The sequence below is a fragment of the Sphaerodactylus townsendi genome, linkage group LG16, assembly GCF_021028975.2.
Source record: "Sphaerodactylus townsendi isolate TG3544 linkage group LG16, MPM_Stown_v2.3, whole genome shotgun sequence".
Classification (NCBI taxonomy): domain Eukaryota; kingdom Metazoa; phylum Chordata; class Lepidosauria; order Squamata; family Sphaerodactylidae; genus Sphaerodactylus; species Sphaerodactylus townsendi.
This window is the reverse complement of record NC_059440.1, coordinates 24,349,369-24,370,432: the sequence shown is the minus strand read 5'-3', so window position 1 is coordinate 24,370,432 and position 21,064 is coordinate 24,349,369. Positions and strand designations below refer to the sequence as shown.

The window sequence follows — 21,064 nt, the reverse complement described above, 5'->3', positions numbered from 1 at the left end:
GCCAGTGGGGCTAGCAGGGGTTAGGAACTCAGCGGCCTCCAGATGTTCAGGAACTACAATTCCCATCAGCCTCTGTCAGCATGGCCAATTGGCCATGCTGGTAGGGGCTGATGGGAATTGTAGTTCCTGAACATCTGGAGAGCCGCAGGTTCCCTACCCCTGGGCTAGCATAACCTTCACGGTACAAGCTGTGTGCGGAGCTCCCTACACTCTTCCACTTGCTGCTGTTCGGCACTGAGAAGGCAGGGGGTGCTAGTGAGCTATCCATCTCACCTAAATGGATGGAGAATATCAGGGCTGGGGAGCCTCAGATTTCCTGTCCCAGCTCCCAGCCAGCATTTGTATATCTCTGTTGCCTTTTCCCAGCACCTTACAGCAATGCAGAAGCTAGACTGCAAAGAGAGTTTTAAGGAGAACAGTTACAAGCTGTTAAATGTGTTTTTTTAGGAAGTTCCCACAGCAAAAACTGTCAAGCAGAACAGGTTTGTGCACATGAGTACACACAGGTATGACAAACAGCTTCCAAAACTGTCAGAATTCCCAGCTTTAACTTGGCAACAGGATGTAAACAGTGAACAGTTTTCCTAAAGGAGGCGTTGGGGTTCAGAGTCGTTGGGGCATCTCACGAGGAGAAGACACTCTGCACTAGTTCAGAAATACTCTTCTTTATTTTACACATTCCGTAGCTGGTCCTTGTTGGCAGCATTACATGATTTCCAAAACGAGAGCTTCTGGCGAAGGCAGCATACTGGAACGGCAGATACTTTTGATGGCTGTGTGTGTAAAAGCAATTAGGATTGTGCTGTGTCTCTGAGCAAGTGCAGAGTGCCTTTCCTTCCCCTGGTCTCCCCTTTGCAACCATTCACATGGCCCCATGTCCAGCCCCAGCTCTAGCCCTGGAAATCAGTTCTGAGTTTTAAGCCCAATAGAGTTCTGTGCTTGGATCAACCCACAAAAATAGTTTCTGGATAACGAGGCCATGATATGGTCTTAAGGCCTCTGCTGGTTATAGTTTTTGTCACTGGAATGAGTCTTGAATTCTCCCACCCTCTGAAATGGAAGCAAGCTAGTATACAGCAGACTTTGCGCAGGAAAGAGCTCCATCCCATATGGCCTGATCCAGCAGAAAATTCTCCTCTACGAGCCCACCCTCGTAAGGAACGAAAACTATGCAGAAGCTCAAATTAGGATTCGTTAGAACGGTGGCTGCAGTGCCAGAGACCCGGTTTTCCTCGTGAGAGGAAAAGCGCCCTATGTTTGCAGGCAAAGCGAGAGAGCTGGGAGAGGAATTCCCCATTTTAAGTACTTCCATCCACACAGTAAAGCCTCCCCGAGCACATCCCTCTCAGCAAGCAGAAAGCCACAGTGCATGGACCGAAACAAGTCTCTGATACCGAAAAAGTTCAAGACCATTATAAAAATGCCCCATCCCAGGGCCAGCTTGAGCATTTTGAATGGCTGCCGACGGACCCCTCATTTTCTGCCCCGCATGCCATTCCCTATCCTTTTTAGATCGGCTAATGGCGCCTCAGGGGTCTGCACGCCAAGCCTTCCTAGCCAATACCAGCTGCGACGTCAAAGAGAAATCCCCCCTGCCTGGAAGGAAGGGCTCTGCTCTTGGCGATAAATAAAGTAGACCGAGGTGAAAACAAATGAACCAAAATATGTCATCGCTATTGGAACTTTAAATATTTTCCTTTTGTTGATAGAAAAAAGTGCCCTCCCCCGATTTCATCTCGCAGTGTCTCCCCGCGGGCGTCAGCCAAAGTCTTCTCTCTGCGCTTGGTCTCTGGACGCGCCTCCTTCGGCTCCGGGCCCGAAGGCGGCTCCTGTCTCCCCACGTCATCGACAGGTGTGCATTTCCCCCACGCGGTGGCACTGTTTACACTTCACAAAGCAGCACCAGTGGAATTTGCAGCTACACCTTTCCACCACCTCTACCTCGTCCGTGTGGAAGCCCCGGCCACAGCACATGAGCTCACAGCCGTCTATGGCCTTGGAGGTCTTGTTACAGTGCCTCCCGCTGGTGCCCAGGACACCGTTCTTTAAGTCATGGTCACAGAAGTCCGGACTGGAGTCCAGGTAGACCAGATCCTCGTCTGTGTGGGGTTTGAACTGGGAATTTTTGGGCACCAGCACTTTGGTGGAGCCGATTTTCCTCTGCTCGACCTCGGTGGCCCCGTCAAATTTCTCCTTCAGCACATTGCCCACTTTGCGGAAGGGAGGCATGGCTTTCCAGCAGGTCTTCACCTCGCACGATCCCGAAACCCCGTGGCATTTGCACTCCACCCGCATGTTGTTGAGGATGGCCTGGAAAAGAAAGGTGTAGAACCGTGAGCGAGAAAGTGTCATGGATGAAATCCTTCTCAAAGAGGAACACAGTGACCCAGCAGATAGTATTCTGTAGTGGTTACAGTGTTGGATGATAAGCAGGGAAACTGTGGCTTGCATCCTCACTCCGCCATGACATTGAAGGGTTGATGGTGGGCAAGTTGTTCTATTTCAACTGGACTAGACCAATCCAGCAGGGCTGCAAATACGAAAACGCCGCCAGTCCTACTGCCACAACCATAGACACACCTACAAAAATTCTGTGATTAAGCTAAACCGTTTACTAAGCGGAGGAAAAAATAAGAGTGCCCAATTATCTAAGTGTGAACATACAACACATTCAACCATACGAATGTATATAAAACATAAGAATCAAACAATTCTCTTAATGATAGTCCTTGCTGCCCTACTAGGGACTTGAGTAATGCTGTACTCCCTCTCTGGAACACAAAGTATTCAGAGGAAAAGCATTCTATTCACTGAATGACAGTCCTTGCTTCCCTATTAAGAAGAAGAGTTGGATTTATATCCCCTCCTTTCTCTCCTATAGGAGACTCAAAGGGGCTTACAAACTCCTTCCCCCCTCACAACAAACACCCTGTGAGGTAGGTGGGGCTGAGAGAGCTCCTAAGAACTGTGACCCACCCAAGTTCACCCAGCTGGCGTGTGTTGGAGTGTACAGGCTAATCTGAATTCCCGAGATAAGCCTCCACAGCTCAGAATGCAGAGCGGGAATCAAACCCGGTTCCTCCAGATTAGCGTACACCTGCTCTTAACCACTACACCACTGCTGCTAAGGACTTGAGTGGTGTTGTACTTCTCTGGAACACGAAGTATTCACAGGAAAGACATTCTATAATGCCGTTCGGGATAATGTAGTGTTTTCATGAATACTTCTTCAGTAGAATACTGCTGAATGCTCAAGTGTTCTTACATCCTCCCATTTCACTGTAATGCTCACAACAGTCCAGTAAGATGGGTTGTATCATCCCATGTTACAGGTTAGGGAAGGGTCCCCGACCACCTCTGACTATCAATCTTGGAGTTGACAAATGTTGGCTTTGACTTGATGGCATTCCCCACTATCACTGCTGTGCACACGGAGTGCCAAAACCTCTGTCTGCCCCTTGCCTTGAAAACTCTATGGGGTCAGCTGCGCTCGATGGCACTGTACATACACACAGAGATTGTGCACAGACCGCATACGACCCCCGTTACCTTCCTCCCAGCCTCATTGTTATGAAGGTTCATGAGCGCCCGGCTCGAGGATGCGCCTTTATTTCTTTCCCGCACGTCGATGAAAGACTGCGAGAAGGCCACTCCGTAGGCGATGTTGTCGGAACAGCCGGACCACTGGAAGCCTGGAGCAAGGAGCAATAAGAGAGCAGCATCTTCAGATGGAAATTTTCACTCCGAAACAGTGCAATGCTTGTTCCATGCCTGAATGAAGGACTAAGCACACCTCTCCGTTCTCTTTTTCTAGCAGACCCTAGAACCATGGTGGCGAACCTTTGGCACTCCAGATGGCGGGCTGAACATGGCCTGCCAGCATGGCCCAATTGGCCATGCTGGCAGAAGAGCTGACTCGAGTGTAGTCAACATCTGGAGTCGCAAAACCGCCACCACTGCCCTAGAAAATGACTGCTTCCAAGTGGTATCTCCAGCCAGGGCTTCCAGTTGTGCTTCCCTTACCCCCAAATGCAGGTGAGGCATTAACAGCTGCAGAAAAACAGAACAGTGTTGTGACCCCCCCTAGGTCCTAACTGGTATACGGCTGCCCCTCCCATTCACTTCTTTGCCTCGAAAGAGTAAACAGCTTGCTGAACTCCCTGCCGCATGATAGATTTAAAGTAACTTGTTTAGTTTCAGGAGGATAGCGGTGTTGTCTTGAAGTAGAAGAGCTGGATTTGAGTCCAGTAAGCACCTGAGAGACCCAACAAGATTTTCAGGGTATTGGCTTTTGAGAGTCCAAATTCCCTTTTATGTGCATGCCCGTTTCTTCAGATAAACAGTGTGTAGGCACATGGAAACTTATACCAAGAATAAAACTTTGATGGTCTGAAAGGTGCCACTGGGACTCCCAACTTTTCTTTAGAACAGTACAGCTACCCACCTGAATCTATCTTGTTGACTATGGTGCGTTTTTGGATTTTGGACCCACGTAGCTGCAAACGACTCTCAACTCATGGCGGGCCTGGGTTGAAAACTGGATTCTAGGCCGAAGGGACCTTTGGTCTGATGTAATGAGTCTCTTGGTCAGCTCACAGTTAAGTGGAATGACTTATAGAATTAGAAGAGAGCAAAGTTCCTCTGACCGGCTACCCTTCTACGAAGCCCTGAGAATTGTAACACTTTTCCAGGAACAATCCGTCTCACCCTCGCTTTCTTGCGAGGCTATACCATTTCGGATTCAGGCTGACTGTTCATATTCAAAACTATATGTGAATTTTGGGAAAGAAAAAAATGACACAACAACTGAACATTCAGTTTTCCCGTTCTATTGTTTGATGTGGTATAGTCCAACCAGAATTTGTAGGAGCCTGTTCCTTTGCCCTCACCCTATCAGATCCCTTCTCAGTAAAGCAGGCTGTACTTCCAAGACTCCCATCAACCACCCCTGCTCTGTCTACAGCTGCTTTACACCCTTTTGGGGTAGAAGCGCCAGGCCAAACCTAGCAGCGTCTGGTCCTCGCAACATTGCCCTTCCCCACCCTTAGACATGTACTCACCCTGAGGGCTGACCCCGTGCACTGTGCGATCGCACCCACATTTGTCGAGTTCCCCACTGCTGCACGCCCTTGTCACGGCGAAGGCGACGCCGGCAGAGGAGATGGCATACACAAAGGCAGCCTCGCGCGTCCCTAACAGAGGAAACAGATAAAGACATGAGCTGAGCACATGTGGGCATTTGCGTCAGCGAAACCGAGCAGCACTTTTGGGGTCAGGGAGGAATCTATACGGAGGTGCATCAAGGCCAAGCGACATAGTTGCCTGCACCAAAAGAAAAGCTTCACCTGGATAAAGTCTACCTGGTAGGCCGTTTTCACAGAAGGTCACATTGTGCTACAGTATCCATGTGCTAGTGCACAGCTTTCACATGTGCCTGATCTGCAGTTTGTACTTGTTTGACAACCAAATCACGCTATGGCACAGAAGATGTTGCAGGCTGTGGCCGGTATGTTAGAGATTAACTGGACAGGCTGTCTTGCAATGGTAACAACCACAGAAGCTAGTGGTATGTTGAGTGGCTTTCGGAAGAATCTGGTGCTGTACATACTTCAGGCAGAGTCTATGAAACACCATCATACATGGGCAGATACTGAACGTTCCTGGTTACGGTCTTCCAAAACATCTCGCCCTATTCAAAGAGGTTCCCCATGAAGTTGTAAAATGTATCCCGTGGTGTTGGAACAGAGAGGGGGGTCCAGAGGTCTGCACATCCAACATCATAGGTTTGATGGCTAATATCTTTAACTAGAAAAGACCTCAGCTTTGATCCTGGAAAGCACTCACAAACCTTCACGTGAAATCAAATTCTTTGATTGTATTGACTCAAAGACGTGGCAGGCGACAAATGGTGACTCGTAAAACCACAGCAAACTGAAACAAAGATAGTTACATTGCCAACGACAGTATAAAATGCACAGCGATAGTAGGCTAACTTTTTATCTTCCATACAAATTATTTATTATAATAAAACTATTCCTCAGTAGGGCTAGCGTCGAGAGATCTTGACTTTATCTTCGTCTTAGCAGCCATGGCAATAGTTTGCGACGTTATCGATTTTTCTCTGTCTAGAAATAGCGCTACAACTTTCTTCGAATCTGAACCTTCATATCCAGGATACCCAAAGAAAGGTGAAGGAGGCTGTATTTGGCCTGCAACTCAGTAGCTCTTGCTACTTTTCAGCATACGCAGCATTTCAGATCCTTTATCTTCCTGAAATCCTTAAAGCCACCAAGTTAGGCTGGTAGGAATTATATTATATTGCAGACAGCCTTCTTTCAGGTAATCTAGGGAGTTCACAGAAAATCAGGGACATTAAGACTCATCACTCAGTTTCTCAGAAATGCTGCAATACCAGTTCTAGACAGACCCAAAAATCCAGGTGAGTACAAAGCAGCTCCTTATGCAAATCCCATGCGAAAGCTGAATTCTCTACATTCTGCTACGTGTGATGTTTTTGAAAATTAGTATACCAGCAAATCAAAGTTCTTGATTTTACAGAAGTGCTCCATATATCTTTCTTCTCTCGCTGTTACGGCAGACTTGCCGTTAAAGATCCCCATGCAACCAAAACCTTAAGACATCTGCCTTTACCTGTCTCTGAAGCAATTCTAACTGTTGTTAAAACAACATTAAAAAGTCTTGTCATACCTTGCAAGCTAAAAAATAAATAAATCTCGTAGCCTGTGTTTTCAGGAGTCAGCACCCAATTTCTCGGATGCCTGAAGTGGTATCCTGGTTTATCAAAACATGAGCACAAACTAAAGAGTGTGTAAAGAGCTGTCAAGTCTCAGCCAAATTTGTGGCAATCACATTGGGTTTCCAAGGCAAGAGCCAGCGTTGTGTAGTGGTTAAGAGCGGCGGACCCTAATCTGGTGAACTGAGTTCCACTCCTCCACATGAAGCCTGCTGGGTGACCTAGGGCCAGTCACAGTTCTCTCAGAACTCTGACTGGCCCATCACCCTGCCTCTGCAAGTTATACTGTTGTGCAGAATAGAAAGGGAAGGAGTTTGTAGGACTCGCCACAGATTAGAGAAAAGCTGATGAGTATCAAAGCTAGTGTATCTAACATACCAGAGGAACCGGGGTTTTGATTCTCAGCTCTGCCACGCTGGGCTGTGGGGGAGCCTCAGTTCTGAGGAATTCAAATTAGCCTGTACACTCCCACACACACCAGCTGGGTGACCTTGGGCTAGTCACAGCTTCTCGGAGCTCTCTCAGCCCCACCTACCTCACAGGGTGTTTGTTGTGAGGGGGGAAGGGCAAGGAGATTTTAAGCCCCTTTGAGTCTCCTGCAGGAGAGAAAGGGGGAATATAAATCCAAACTCTTCTTCTCTTCTTCTTTTTCTTCTTCTAACAGAGGTGAATTGCCATTGCCGCCTTCTCCTTGGTGATCTTCCAACCGATTACTAACAGGGGCTGACCCTGCTTAACTTCAGATATCTAATGTGATCAGGCTAGTCTGAACCACTCAGGTCATGGGTAGGGGAGAGGGCTTATTGCTGTGTATTATTATGCAAAAACACACTCCCCCGCCCCCTCAGATAAACCATTCAGTCAAAAAAGTAAACGATCCAATCAAAACGAGTGTGAACCTCTCCCGTCTGTTGATGGATTGCCCACGTAAAATGAATGTGTGTAGTTCTGCATACAGTTGGCAAACCACTCACTGTTCCTAATATTTGCTAGGTGTCAAACTCGCGGCCCTCCAGATGTTATGGACTACAGTTCCCACCATCCCCTGCCAGCATCATGCTGGCAGGGGATGATGGGAACTGTAGTCCATAGCATCTGGAGGGCCACGAGTTTGACACCTGTGTTAGCCCATCAAACACATTTGCTACTAACTACCTGTTATAGAAGCGCTGACTGGATGGCCCAGGCTAACCCAGTCTTATCAGATCTCAGGAAGTTAAGCAGGGTTGGCCCTGGTTAGTATTTGGAGGGGAGACCACGGAGGAAGTTCAGGGTCGCTACACAGAGGCAGGCAACGGCAACCCCCTCTGAACGTCTCTTGCCTTGAAAACTCGACAGGGTCGCCAAGTCGACTTGTGACTGGACAGTGCTTTCTACCACCACGCTGTTGTGGATGACTCTTGCCATGACGAATGTCATTGCCTTTTTCAGTGGACACAAGAAAGAGCAAACTGGAGAACAGGAAAAAAAGCACTGCAATCAGAGTATTGCAGAATGAAAAACGCAGAGGGAAAGGCGGTACAAAATGCAGTTGGCTGCTTCTATCCCGCCTGTGGACTTTCTTCTCCTCTTCTTCCTTCCTGACTTGTTTCTTAACCAGTTTTCAGTCTCCCACCTTGAGGAAGTGCAGCCTTTAATTAAGAACCCGCCCTTCTTCCCTCCCTCTGCATTTGCCTGAAGACATGGAGGCGTGTCTGTCAATTCGCCCATGCAGGTGACTTCACCCATGGCATCTCCATGACCCACGCATTTCTTTTGAGTGTTCACCAAGAGATAGCAAGGAGAGGGTAGCATCCTTTTCCCCCTGGCAGATTGTGGAAAATCTGCTGGTGATGCCAGAAAGAAGCTGCCCTTCTTTGTGATTTCTCTCCAGTATTCTAAGGTAGATTGCCACCGAACATGGAGGTTCCATGTAATCCTATCAGTTAATAGCCATTGACAGAGTCACTTTCCATAAATCTGCTGAATCTGGATGACTGCGTTTGGACAAAAAGAAACAGAGCTCAGTCTGATCTTGTCGGACTGTCCTTACACTTGTGCAATGGATGCGGACCCAAATCACAGACTGCAAAGTGCAAGAAGGGAAGAATGAGTGTGGAAACTCAGAAGGGATCAGGCACTTAAGCCTGCTACCATGGAACGCAGGATGTAGCCGCCTCCCATTTCCATGCATTTCGCTTCCACCTCTGTCCAACCGAGTCGGAATTCGAACCCATTCCAAAACCTAGCTCCTAGCAGCCTCCTAAACCTCCCCCCCCCACCACTGCCATCCATAAAGCTTCTTCAAAACTCCTCTGTGCAGAGTTCCAAATATATCTCTGTTCCACACCCTTTCAGCTCAACAGCTCTGTTCCCAAGCCAGGCTGCTCTAGCTGAGTCAGCAGAAGAGCGGTGATTCAGGGGGAAGCTCTGAATACCTGCCGCCGCCGTGAGGTTTTCCTTCTTGCAATCCTGCCAAGGACAAAGCGGATTGCTCCGCTTTCCCTCCCCAACAGAGGAGGTGTGGATAGAGGTGGCAGCCTGTGTGCCCTCCCCATTTAAGTTGGCCCACGGAGAGAGACAGCGAGCGAGCGAGCATACGGGGAGAGAACCAAAAGAGGAATATTGGTTTAGTGGTTATCAATTAAGTCTTGCGACACCAAGTTCCTGCCAAGGGTGGTTAGAGAGTAACAGACCCTTCTGTCTCTGAGGATACTGGCAGAGGCCAGGCGAAGAAGCCCTTTGCCTCTTTCCCACAGCAACCAGAGAAGAAGAAGAGTTTGGATTTATTGGCCACCTTTCTCTCCTGTAAAGAGACTCAAAGGGGCTGACAGAGCTTTCCCAGCACCCGCCCCAACAACAAACTGCCCATAGCCAAAGTGCTGGGTGGGGCTGAGGGAAGCTCCTGAAGAACTGTGGCCTGGCCCAAGGTCACTTAGCTGGTGTGTGTTGGAGTGCTTGCAGGCTAAATCTAGTTAGCCAGATGGCCTCCACAGCTTCAAAGGAAGTGGTGAGTAGAAGGGCAAACCCTGTTCTCCAAGATTGGGTGGCGCCTGCTCTGAACCACCACGGTACTTTGACCCTCTCATTGCGCCAAGAGCCTCTGTCCCAGTTCAGCAGCCAGTTGGGTCTCCTGAACAAAGGACCACCGATCTCTTGGAATCCTGCCAGATCTCCAGACAACTGGAGAAAGTGGCAGCGTTGCAGGATGGACTCCATCGCTTTATACCCCACTGAGGAACCTCCCCTCCCCAAACTGTGCCCTCTCAAGGTTCCATCTTCAAATCTCCAGGAATTTCCCAAACCAAAGTTGGCAACCCTACAGACCGAGGGGAGAGGAAACTCAGAACAGGTCAACAGAACAGCGCGGGGCACCAGGGACCCATTTGTCGAGGATGCCCCAGCCGGGGAGGCAACTGAACGGCCTCCGAGTGAATCATGGTGAACAGCAGCCTAACGTTAGCTGCTTTTGCTCTGTGGCCGCCGAAAAGAGAGGCGACTTCAATTCCTGGTATTTCTGGTATTTCCAGCCCTAAACCTTCATAAGCACAAATCTTCACCCCCCTGAAGACAAGCAGAGGAAAGTCAAATAAGAAGCAGAAGACGAGCAGCAATTCGGGGCGGGAGAGCAGAGCGGAGAAAAGGCCAGAGGCCTGCGAGATTCAGCATCTGACGGGGAGCAAGACAGTGAACATCCCACAGAGAGCAAGCAAGGGTTATGGACTGCGGAGGAGGAACAGAGCGCCTCGAAGGAGGCAGCAAAAATAAGCCAAGTTCGCATTCTGGGTTCGTTGGTTCGCCTGCTGTTTTATGGTTTTTTGGGCATCTTTTACTCTGTGGAACTATTGCAGATTTTATTGTTTGCCATTTGACCAAAGGTCACTGTATTTGGCGATGTGTTTATTTCTTTTATGCCCGTCGAGGCTTGTTAAGTTTGAAGAAGAAGAAGAAGAAGAAGAAGAAGAAGAAGAAGAAGAAGAAGAAGAAGAAGAAGAAGAAGAAGAAGAAGAAGAGCAGCAGCAGCAGCAGCAGCAGCAGCAGCAGCAGTAGTTTGGATTTATACCCCACTTGTTTTATCTGTAAGGAGACTTAAGGTGGCTTACAAGCTCCTTTCCCTTGCTCTCCCCACAACAGACACCTTGTGAAGTAGGTGGGGTTGAGAGACTTCTGAGAGAACTGTGACTTGCCCAAGGTTGAGCGGCTGCTTGCCAGCCAAGCCTTCCCTGCTCCCCACAACCATTCCTGTTTCACACAAGCGCTTCCCCGCACAGACCTCCAGGGAAGATGCCAAAGGCTGAAGAGTTCACTAAGCAACATATCTCTGCCAGCGCAGTCACAACCACTCATTGCCCCCCAATATTCCAATAGAAAAGCACCCAGTGGCGCACTGCTAATGGGGACATGGGGTGACCCATGTCCCTGGGCGCACACCATGTCGTCACGTCGGAGGGGGGGTTTTGCCGGGCTCTGACTGGGTCCCCGTGCCTGGTCTCTCCCGCGGCATGGCAATTTGGCTGGCAACCGGCGGCTCCGCCCCATGCTGGGGTGTGAGTTTGCCGCAGCCTGCTGCTGCCAAGGCCCCCCCCCCCCCGGCCTCCCTGATAGCTGGGGGGTAGTGGCAGCGGGCCAGCTCTTGCCTTCCCCGGCCTCCCCGGGGAGGTGGGAACTGGCCTACGACTTGCAAAAGTAAGTGGGGGGGTGCATGGGGTGCCTGGAGCAGATGTTGCCCTGAGTGTCATTTCCCCCCAGTACGCCTCTGAAAGCACCCCTCACTTCTGCAATAGAAGCAGCGATTTTACCTTGCGTGACCACCTTGCCAAACACGGGCAGGCTGTCTAGTGTCGAGCAGTTCCAGCGGCGGTTCCGGAACTGGAACTGGCACTCCTCGATGGCCAGCTGGGCCCCCCGCCGCACCGAATCCATGACCTCTAAGTTCCTCTTGCACATCTGCACTTGGCGCTGGATCAGACCTTTCAGCTTCTCGCACGTCTCCTCCTCCGAGATGCTCCCCACTGAAGACAGCTTTGCTAAATACCTGTTAAGGCAATGCAAAATAAAAACCACTGAGGGGGGGTGGGAGGAGGGGATGAGAATCTGGCCACCAGTTCCCAAATTCTCATGCCCAAGCCTTGTACCAGTTACAAGGATGACCAAGTCTTCACTTCATTGGCAGTTTGAAGGAGAGTTTTGGATTTATATCCCCCCTTTCTATCCTGTAAGGCCTTACAGTTGCCTTTCCCACCCACCCCCACCCCCCCACAACAAAAACCCTCTGAGGTGGATGGGGCTGAGAGAGCTCCAAAGAACTGTGACTAGCCCAAGGTCACCCAGCTGGCATGTGTTGGAGTGCACAAGCTAATCTAGTTCACCAGATAAGCCTCCACAGCTCAAGTGGCAGAGCGAGGAATCAAACCCGGTTCTCCAGATTAGAGTGCACCTGCTCTTAACCACTACACCATGCTGGCTCTCAAGCTGTGTTTGGGTCAAAGAACCCCCAAGGGGACTAACAGTAGACAATCATTTTAAAACCACATGGTATAATGCTAGGGGAAACGGCACAGGAGAACTTGGCCTTCATACCCAGACTCACTTATTTATATCCCACCTTCCTCCCCATCCTCACAACAACCCTGTGAGGTAGGTTAGATCGAGGTAGTGTGACTGGCCCAAAGTCACCCAACAAGCTTCCATGACACAGTGTGGATTGGGACCCACGGCTCCCAAGTCCTAGTCGGAACCCTAAATGCTTCCCCACACTGGCTCTCTTTGCAGTCTCCCTTGCCTCATCTCTCCAGAACAGCATCAAGAAAAGAATGCTGGGCTCGATGAACCTTTAATCTCCACCAGATTTCTTACATTCTGGCCATCACCACTAAGAAGAGTTTGAAGGAGACTTTGGATTTGTACCCTAAGATGGGAAGTCTGCTTTCTCAATTCTCTGCATTTTGATTAAGTGGAATGCCAGGTTTTCCCCCACCAAAAAAACCATTTCTTAACTCAAGAATAGATGCACCTTCTTTGTTTCCTGTCATGATTTAACCCTTTCCCATTCACTGTTAATTTTATAAATTAAGAAGAAGAAAAGTTGGAATTTATACCCCACCTTTCTCTCCTGTAAAGAGTTTCAAAGCGGCTTACAAACTCCTTCCCTTCCTCTCCCCACAACAGACCCCTTGTGAGGTAGGTGAGGATGAGAGAATGCCAAAGAAATGTGACTGGCCCGAGCTCACCCAGCAGGCTTCATGTGGAGGAGTAGGGAAACAAACCTGGGTTCTCCAGATCAGAGTCCACCGCTTCTAACCGCTGATACTACTGCAACAAGCTCCTCAGGCTTTGGCCTATTGGCATTTAACAGGATCCTCTGTCCAGCTTTTTGGTTACACAGTGTTTCCTTTTGGGGGGAGGGATCTATTTAGAAGATACTAGAACCTTCGGTGGGCATGATTCAGGCCCTGGCTACTGGCTCAACACGAAATGATACTGAAGTATTTAGGCCAGGCAGCCTCAGTCTTCTACAAAGCCCTTTCTCGACAGAATAAATTATGCAAAATAAGCCCAGGGATGTCACAGTCACACACCCGAGATTCTTACCCCACTAAACCCCGCCTGAGTGGCACTGCATAACAGTGCCAATGCATGCCGGTTGGGGCGCACCCCTCCCTGAGCTCTGCCCGGGGCTCTGTTGCTCTCAACAGCCCCTCTTTGTCTCCCCAGAACGGAGAGACCTAGAGACCTGACACAGCCCAGTGTGTCCAAGGGCTATTAGGAGAAGCCAAAGTGGTTTGGAACCAGCCAAAGTCAGCAGAAGGAGGACACCGGCTGCCAACTCCGGCTGCCACAAGGCTCCCCGAGCACGGGTATGTTCGGATCGGCCCGGGGCTCCCTCCAAACCACTTCCCCCCTCCAAGACCACGGTTAGCGTGCCTGGCTCCTCTCGCTGAACGGAGCCAGGCCTTTCGACCACTTGGAACGACTGCAGGGCTTCGAGACAGAAGCCTTTTGCAGACAAACCCCGACGGAGGTCAGCACATCCTCTGGGGGTCCCAGAGGCCCCAAACTGCTATCTTGGCCCCGTCTCCCAGGCCTGTGCAAGCAAAACAACCGAGCAAAGACCTCCTTGGCTTGTAGAGGCCAGAAGCCATTGCAAGTATCTGCTCATGGAGTTATTCGGCAATGACTTTGCCGTCAAGAACAGCAGGAGTAAGGCTTGGCTCCAAAAGATGCCCTCGCTCTGCAAGTCCCTCACCTGCCTGCCTCACTTTTTATCAACAGGCTTTTATTTACTTCTTTTATCCCTTGCCTGTCTCCTCGATGGGGACCCAAAGTGGCTTGCAGGTATTCTCCTCTCCATTTTATCCTCACAATGGCCCTGCGAGGTAGGTTAAGCTGACCATATGTGACGAGCCCCAGCAAGCTTCCATGACAGAGCAGGGATTTGAATCTAGGTCTCCCAGATCACAATTTGGCACTTTTAACCACTACACCACACTGCCTTAATAGAAGCATTGCCCTCCTCTAGTGGTTTCCTTGGATTCCAGAATCTGAGACATTGAAAAATGCAAGTATTTGCCATTAAGGCCAACATACTCTGAACTCAAATGCACAGCCCCAGTCAGGATACAGACATAGTGCTTTGATTGTGTGTTCCTGCATGGCAGGGGGTTGGACTTGATGGTCCTTGGGGTCTCTTCCAGCTCTGTGATTCTATGATTTTTCTGCCAGTGGCTGAAAGCGCCTCCCCTTTGGGATGTTGAGCACATGCCCAAAATACGACATCTCATCTTTCCGACATTTGCAAGGTTCAGTTTTGAAATCGTGGCTCTGAAGGGCTGGCTGGTGCATGCCAATTTCTTGTGAACACATGAAGCAGCCTTTATTGAATCAGACCATGGGTCCATCTACAGAGCCCTCTCTAGGTAGAATAGAATCATAGAGTTGGAAGAGACTGCAAGGACCATCAAGTCCAATCCCCCTGCCATGCAGGAATACACAGTTCTGAGTACCAATAATTCCCTGAGCTGGTGAAGGACTTTTTGCTAGCTCAGGGGTTGGCAACCTTTACCACCCAAAGAGCCATTTGGACCCGTTTTCCATGGCCCCGAAGATCTACTGAGCCGGAGAGGCGGCTCCGCACAGAGCTGCCTCCAGTTCGGCCCCTCCACTCATCTTTCCTTCCAGTGCTGCTCTGGAGGGCTGGAGAGACACACCCACGCTACCCTCTGACCTCCAGGCCACGTGGAGCCACAGTATAAGGCCGAAAGAGCCTCATGCGGCTCCAGAGCCGCAGGTTGCAGACCCCTGTGCTAGCCAGATTCTTTTTGCTGACATTTTGTGTGTGCAAAGAGTGTCCTCTGCTAATGAATGGCAGTCCTCCCCAAGTCCGCCCACCCAACCTGCGTGCAAATGAGCAGCAACTGTGCCCTACAAATGTGTGGACTATGACGCTCAGGTGTATGCCGGTGGCATACCCAACACTCTGCTTAGGCTTCTTCGATGCAAAATATGCGTTACAGACCCTCTTCCCAAACTGCCTTATACCAAGGCATACAATCTAGTCGAATGTGTCCCCACAGCTGTCCAAGATCTCAGGCAAGGATCTTTCTCCATCCAATTCCCTGCTGTTCTTTTAAACGGAGATATCAAGTATTGAACATGCAGACATAAGCACGGGCGCTGCCCCAAGATGGAGAATTTTGGGGAGGTCAGATTTGCTTTTCAGACAAAAGTTGCTCCACTTGATGCAAGCAGCGTTGCTAATCAGTTTCAGTTTGGGCTGGCTAAATTTGGCTCCTGTCTTCGTCCCTCACTCAGCCTACTTGCAGCTCTGATAACCTTTATCGCACCCATTCTCCAAAGAGCTCAAGTCAGCACATGTGACCCCTTTCCCCATGTCACACAACAACCCAGCAAGGTGGCCTTCGGCTGCAAGATAGCAACTGGCCAAAACTCACCCAGTGAATCTCATGGAGGTTTGAACCTGGCTGTCCACAGACGTAGCCCGGCACTCTAACCACTGCAACCACCCTGGCTCTCTTGCTGCCTCTGTTATACCATTCTGAAGGCAATGGTGATGAAAGAATTAGTGGTCATGAAGAGTCATGAAGAATTAGTGGCCAAGATGAGTGGTCCCCAGGGGACGATTCTCATCTCCTTGGAGTAGGAGAGAGCTCCATCTGGCAAGCGAAGAGACCGATTGTTCAGAGCCTCAAGACATTTCCCAGATTTTTCCAGGCGATGAAGAGTCCGAAAATTCAAAAGCAGAGGATGAACCCGAGAGCAACAGGCCCCTTTCAAACATTTCCAAACAGATGCTTCAGATAACGGCTTCCCAAAACAAATGCTTATTGCTGTTGGAGATGATAAAAATGAAGATTAATGTGTTATTTCAATGACAGAGCATCGCTGTAATGCGTTTGGAGCTGCTGGCTGTACAAATAAGGTTGCCAGATGTCCCTCTTTGCAGCTCATGACAGCTCCAGGGAGGGAGGGCCCTCCTGAAAACACCCTACTCTGCAAAAACTCTCTGAACAGTTTCAAGAGACTCCACATGTCCATCTTAGCAACCCCCTTTGCAGAGCTGTGGAGTCTCTCAAGTGCCATAAAACACCGCACATTTCTTCTGTTTAATTATGCGCCAAAATCCCCTTATCCTGGATAAATCAGGCAAAAGGAGCCGGCGTAGACTCCTTGTCATAGTTTCATCTGCTTTCCTAGCTGGCGGGCGGCAGAGAGAACACAGAAATCCTTTACTGTTACAAGCCAGACCCGGGCCTGGAATGACACCTTAGACAAGTCGACTTGGGTAGCTGTAAGAACGAGAACCTTCCTTGGTTTGAACTGGAAGCTGAGATTCTCGGACGGCTGAATTCCTTGAGCAGAATGGCACGCTCGTGAGTTTGCAGAACACACTTTGTTCTGACTGGTTAATGCCACCCTTCTCCCATCAGCCCCAGTTCCCAAAGCTTCTCCTTGCATGACCAGAACTCGCCACCACGAATGGAAGATCTGCCTGGCTGCATCAGACCGAGGCCTGTTTGCCTGCATTTATTGTACCGCTCTCCTTTGCAAAGTTCGAAGCCTTCCTTCCGCCTAACGGAGTGGAAGAGGCCCTTCAGCCAGAGGAAAATGTCGCATGGGATGGGTGGGATACATGCCATTCTCCGGCAGCCAACCGGATGCACCCAAAAGCAGGGCATGAACACCACAGTTGTTAGCCAGTGGTGGCAAACCTTTGGCACTCCAGATGTTATGGACTACAAATCCCATCAGCCCCTTGCAGCATGGCCAATTGGTCATGCTGGCAGGGGCTGATGGGAATTGTAGTCCATAACATCTGGAGTGCCAAAGGTTCGCCACCATGGTGTTAGTCTATGCCTCCTGATCATCAGAGAGGTCCCTTCCACACATGCAGAATAATGTACTTTCAATCCACTTCCAATGCACTTTGCAGCGGTGCAGAATGGCCAAATCCACTTGCAAACAATTGTGAAAGTGGATTGAAAGTGCATTATTCTGCATGTGCGGAAGGGGCCAGATATTTACACTCTCTGTCCAGGCTCCGTTGAGCTACCATAGCTAATCTCCTTCTGTAAACCTGTTGACTTTGTTGATACAGCCGCTTTTCTTCCCAAAAGACACCCACAGCAGCTTATACATTCTGCTCATGTCCATTTTATTCTCACAGCACCCCTGTGAGGTAGGTTAGGTTGAGCGTGTAACTAGCCCAAGGTCACCCAGCAAGCTCGTTACGGCAGCGGGAGATATCCTGTCACAAGTTTATCCTCCCATGCCTTATAGACATCTCGCCACAGATAATGGGAGCCCGCAGATTCCACTATTCTCCACGTGGAACAACGTACCAAAGTTCAGGGTTTCAACTGAGAGCAGTGGTTGGAGGCCAGAACTACGAAGTATTGATTGGGAATAGTCCAGCCGTCAAATCTGGATGGAAGGAGCATAGTAGGTGTCCCAAACTTCAATAACTCCCCCCAGCGTCTCATTGCATGTTTGTTTGTGAGAGAGAGGGAGGGAGGGAGAGAAAGAGCAAAGTCAGCTAGTCTCGCTGCACATTGATGACACCCTGTGATTTCAAATCTCCTGGAGGGCTGTTTCCAACCCTGCAAGGAAGTGACTAGCCAGACAAGGGGACAGCCCAACTGGGTCAGCCTAGGCTAGCATGACCTTGTCAGACCTTGGAATCGAAGCAGGTTGACCTCGGCCAGTATTTGGATGGGAGACCACCAAGGAATCCCAGGGTCACGATGCAGAGCCCGGCAACGGCGAACCACCTCTGAACCTTCGGCACGGCACTAAAACAAAAATTATCCCCCCTCCCCGCATATATGGATTTTAAGGAAACTCGTGTTTTGAGAGCGACGTTTATTAGCTCCCTCCAGGCTGAATTCATTTCGAGGCAATTTGCAAAGCATGCTAGTAGGGACATGTACCGTAAGCCTTCCTTTTCTGACAGCTTGACAGGTTTCTCCTCCCTTCCTTTACAAAGGAAAAAATGCTTTGGCTTCACGGGCTCAGAGGCTGAGGGAGAAGGCGCCCAGTCCTGTTTCAGCCAGACACTCGCACGCCTGCCTTAGCGTGGTGTAGTGGCTAAGAGCAGGTGGATTCTAATCTGGAGAACCTGGTTTGATTCCCCACTCTTCCACCTGAGTGGCGGAGGCTTATCTGGTGAACCAGATGTGTTTCCGCACTCCTACATTCCTGCTGGGTGGCCGTGGGCTAGTCACGGTTCTCTCAGAACTCTCTCAGCTCCAACTGCCTCACAAGGTGTCTATTGTGGGGAGAGGAAAGGAGCTTGTAAGCCACCTTGAGACTCCTTTCAGAAGAAAAAGGTGGGGTATAGATCCAAACTCTTCTTCTCTTCTTATTATTAATTGACGTGTGCTCTTGTCTGGGAAAGATAGATCCCCTCTTCCCTAGCAAACAAGATCTCTGCCAGATCCTTTTTTGTCCTTAACCTTCTGGGTCGATCCCTCTTCCCTCAGCACAGTTCTTCTGCCACCCCTCTGCGCATGATTACGTAGAGCCGTTGTGGCGAACCTTTGACACTCCAGATGTTATGGACTACAATTCCCATCAGCCCCTGCTAGCGTGGCCAATTGGGGCTGATGGGAATTGTAGTCTATAACATCTGGAGTGCCAAGGGTTCGCCGCCACTGACACAGAGCCTCGCAGCAGCATGTGAGCCTGGCGCCTGTATCCTTTTATACCTTAGCTGCACAATGCTTCATGCTTAACTCAGCGGGGGTCCCGGTCACACCCCTTGGTAGATCGACTCCCAGCAAATCCTCCCAAGAACACGCTCAGTCGCTCCAATTGTAAAGGGTGCCCTCTGACCTGCCTGGGTTATTCATTGCTAGGACAGACATGCCAAGCATCTCCCCTGCGGACAGTGTCTCATCTGTCCCTACAAACAAAATCCATGATCCCAATTGGGGCCGGGGGGAGAGATGGTTGTTTTGCATACGTGTATCCTGATCCAGCCAGCACCTTTGCAAATCTGGGACAGGCAGACACAGCCTCAACACAGCTGTCCCTGGCGGCAGAGCCAACCTCCAAATGTCAAGGGACCTGGGACCCAGTGAAATTGTGCAAATTCCTGGTCACATGGCGGCGCCGGCACTGGTGGCAGGAGTAGTAGTAGTTTGGATTTATACCCCCCTTTCTATCTTGTAAGGAGACTCAAAGGGGCTAACAATCTCCTTTCCCTCCCCCTCCAACAACAAATACCCTGCGAGGTGGTGGGGCTGAGAGCTCCGAAGAACTGTGACTAGCCCAAGGTCACCCAGCAGGCATGTGTTGAGAGTGCACAAGCTAATCTGGTTCACCAGATAAGCCTCCATACCTCAAGTGGCAGAGCGGGGAGTCAACCCCGGTTCTCCAGATTAGAGTCAAACGTTCACCGGGTCAAAAGTAAGACTTCGCTGGCATGAAGGCCAGGACCATGGGCAGCAGCCCAAAAGAGATGGGGTCAGGAAACACAAGTCTAGCACTAGGAGGGAAACAAGCCATCTGTCCAAGTCTTCTCCATATCCAAGCCATTATCTCACCCTGTTGACTGGCTGCTTTTGTCAGCATGTATGCAAAGAGAGGCAGGTCTCCACACAGGTCCTTCTGAAAAAAACTGGAAAAAAATGGCCACCCGTCGACGATGTCTGCCTGTCTTTATCAAAAGGGGCGCTGATCCACAGCAGGTCCCAATTCTCTCCATTACACATGTTTATCCCGCTCTTCCACTAAAACGCTTAGGAGCCATTCTATTTTCTTCCTGCTCTGTGCGGTAAGGTTGAAAGAGTGATTGCCCCGTGTCTGCTCACCCCCAGGTGAGCTTCATGGCCAAAACAGAACTCGAACCTAGATCTCCACAGTAGTAGCATGTACACCGTTAGCTGTGCCTGCTTGCTCTCTGAAGACCAAAGAGAACGTCGGCAACCAACAATGATTATTCTTGTTCCTATCGCGCCACGTGTACGCGCCATCTTCCCTGGTGCTCGCAGCAAGAGCCGATCTAAATTTGGATAGGTTGCGCCGGGGAGAACACAGAGAGCAGGAGGACAAACAAGGGTAACGAAGGATAAAAGGAACGAGAGGCCAATTTAGGAATTGTATCGTGTCCGGCCTCTGCGGTGGATGCAGTGACCTCGGACAAGCTGTGCTGTCTCTCAAGACCTCGCTAAAGCGGGCAATGGGAGACGAATGGTTCCCGTTTGGGCATCTTTCTGTGGGAAATGGCAGCCAAATGGGTCCCCTCTCTGGATTGCTGCTGGAAGAGGGGAAGGAAATTAGCCTTTTCCTGCCCCCTTTATTTCAGACCCAGAGCAGGAACTAGGACACGTTTGCCTCCAGTGGGGGCAGAGAAACTGCTCGCTGGAGCTGCTGAGGCTGAGGAGAGGAGACTAAAAATCTCCCCCTCTCCCCCTCTGCAGTTGTGTCCCGTACCTAGATGACCCCCAACTTCCCACCACTATTTAAAGAAGATGAAGAGTTTGGATTTATACCCCACCTTTCTCTCCTGTAAGGAGATTCAAGGTGGCTTACAAGCTCCTTTCCCTTCCGCTCCCCACAACAAACACCTTGTGAAGTAGGTGGGGCTGAGAGAGTTCTCAAGAACTGTGACCGGCCCATGGTCACAGCAGGAATGTAGGAGTGCGGAAACACATCTGGTTCACCAGATAAGCCTCTGCCACTCAGGTGGAGTGGGGAATCAAGCCCGGTTCTCCAGATTAGAATCCACCTGCTCTTAACCACTACACCACGCTGGCTCTCAAGAGTGCTTGGAAGATTTGTGTGTGGGTCTCCAAGCTCCTCCTCTTGTTT

At 50.0% G+C, this 21,064-nt stretch overlaps 1 protein-coding gene across 1 annotated transcript in view; it reads right to left on the bottom strand.

Moving 5' to 3' along the window:
* Positions 1-388: 388 nt before the first annotated feature.
* Positions 389-21,064, bottom strand: part of WNT4 (Wnt family member 4) — a 35,161-nt gene continuing 14,485 nt past the window's right edge. Inside the window, exons 2-5 of the mRNA XM_048519357.1 lie at positions 11,533-11,768; positions 5,061-5,192; positions 3,550-3,692; positions 389-2,310 (exon numbers count right to left, since the gene is read on the bottom strand). Of these exons, the coding sequence (XP_048375314.1) occupies positions 1,843-2,310; positions 3,550-3,692; positions 5,061-5,192; positions 11,533-11,768 (979 nt within the window). The 3' untranslated portion in view covers positions 389-1,842. The remainder of the gene's footprint in view (positions 2,311-3,549; positions 3,693-5,060; positions 5,193-11,532; positions 11,769-21,064) is intronic.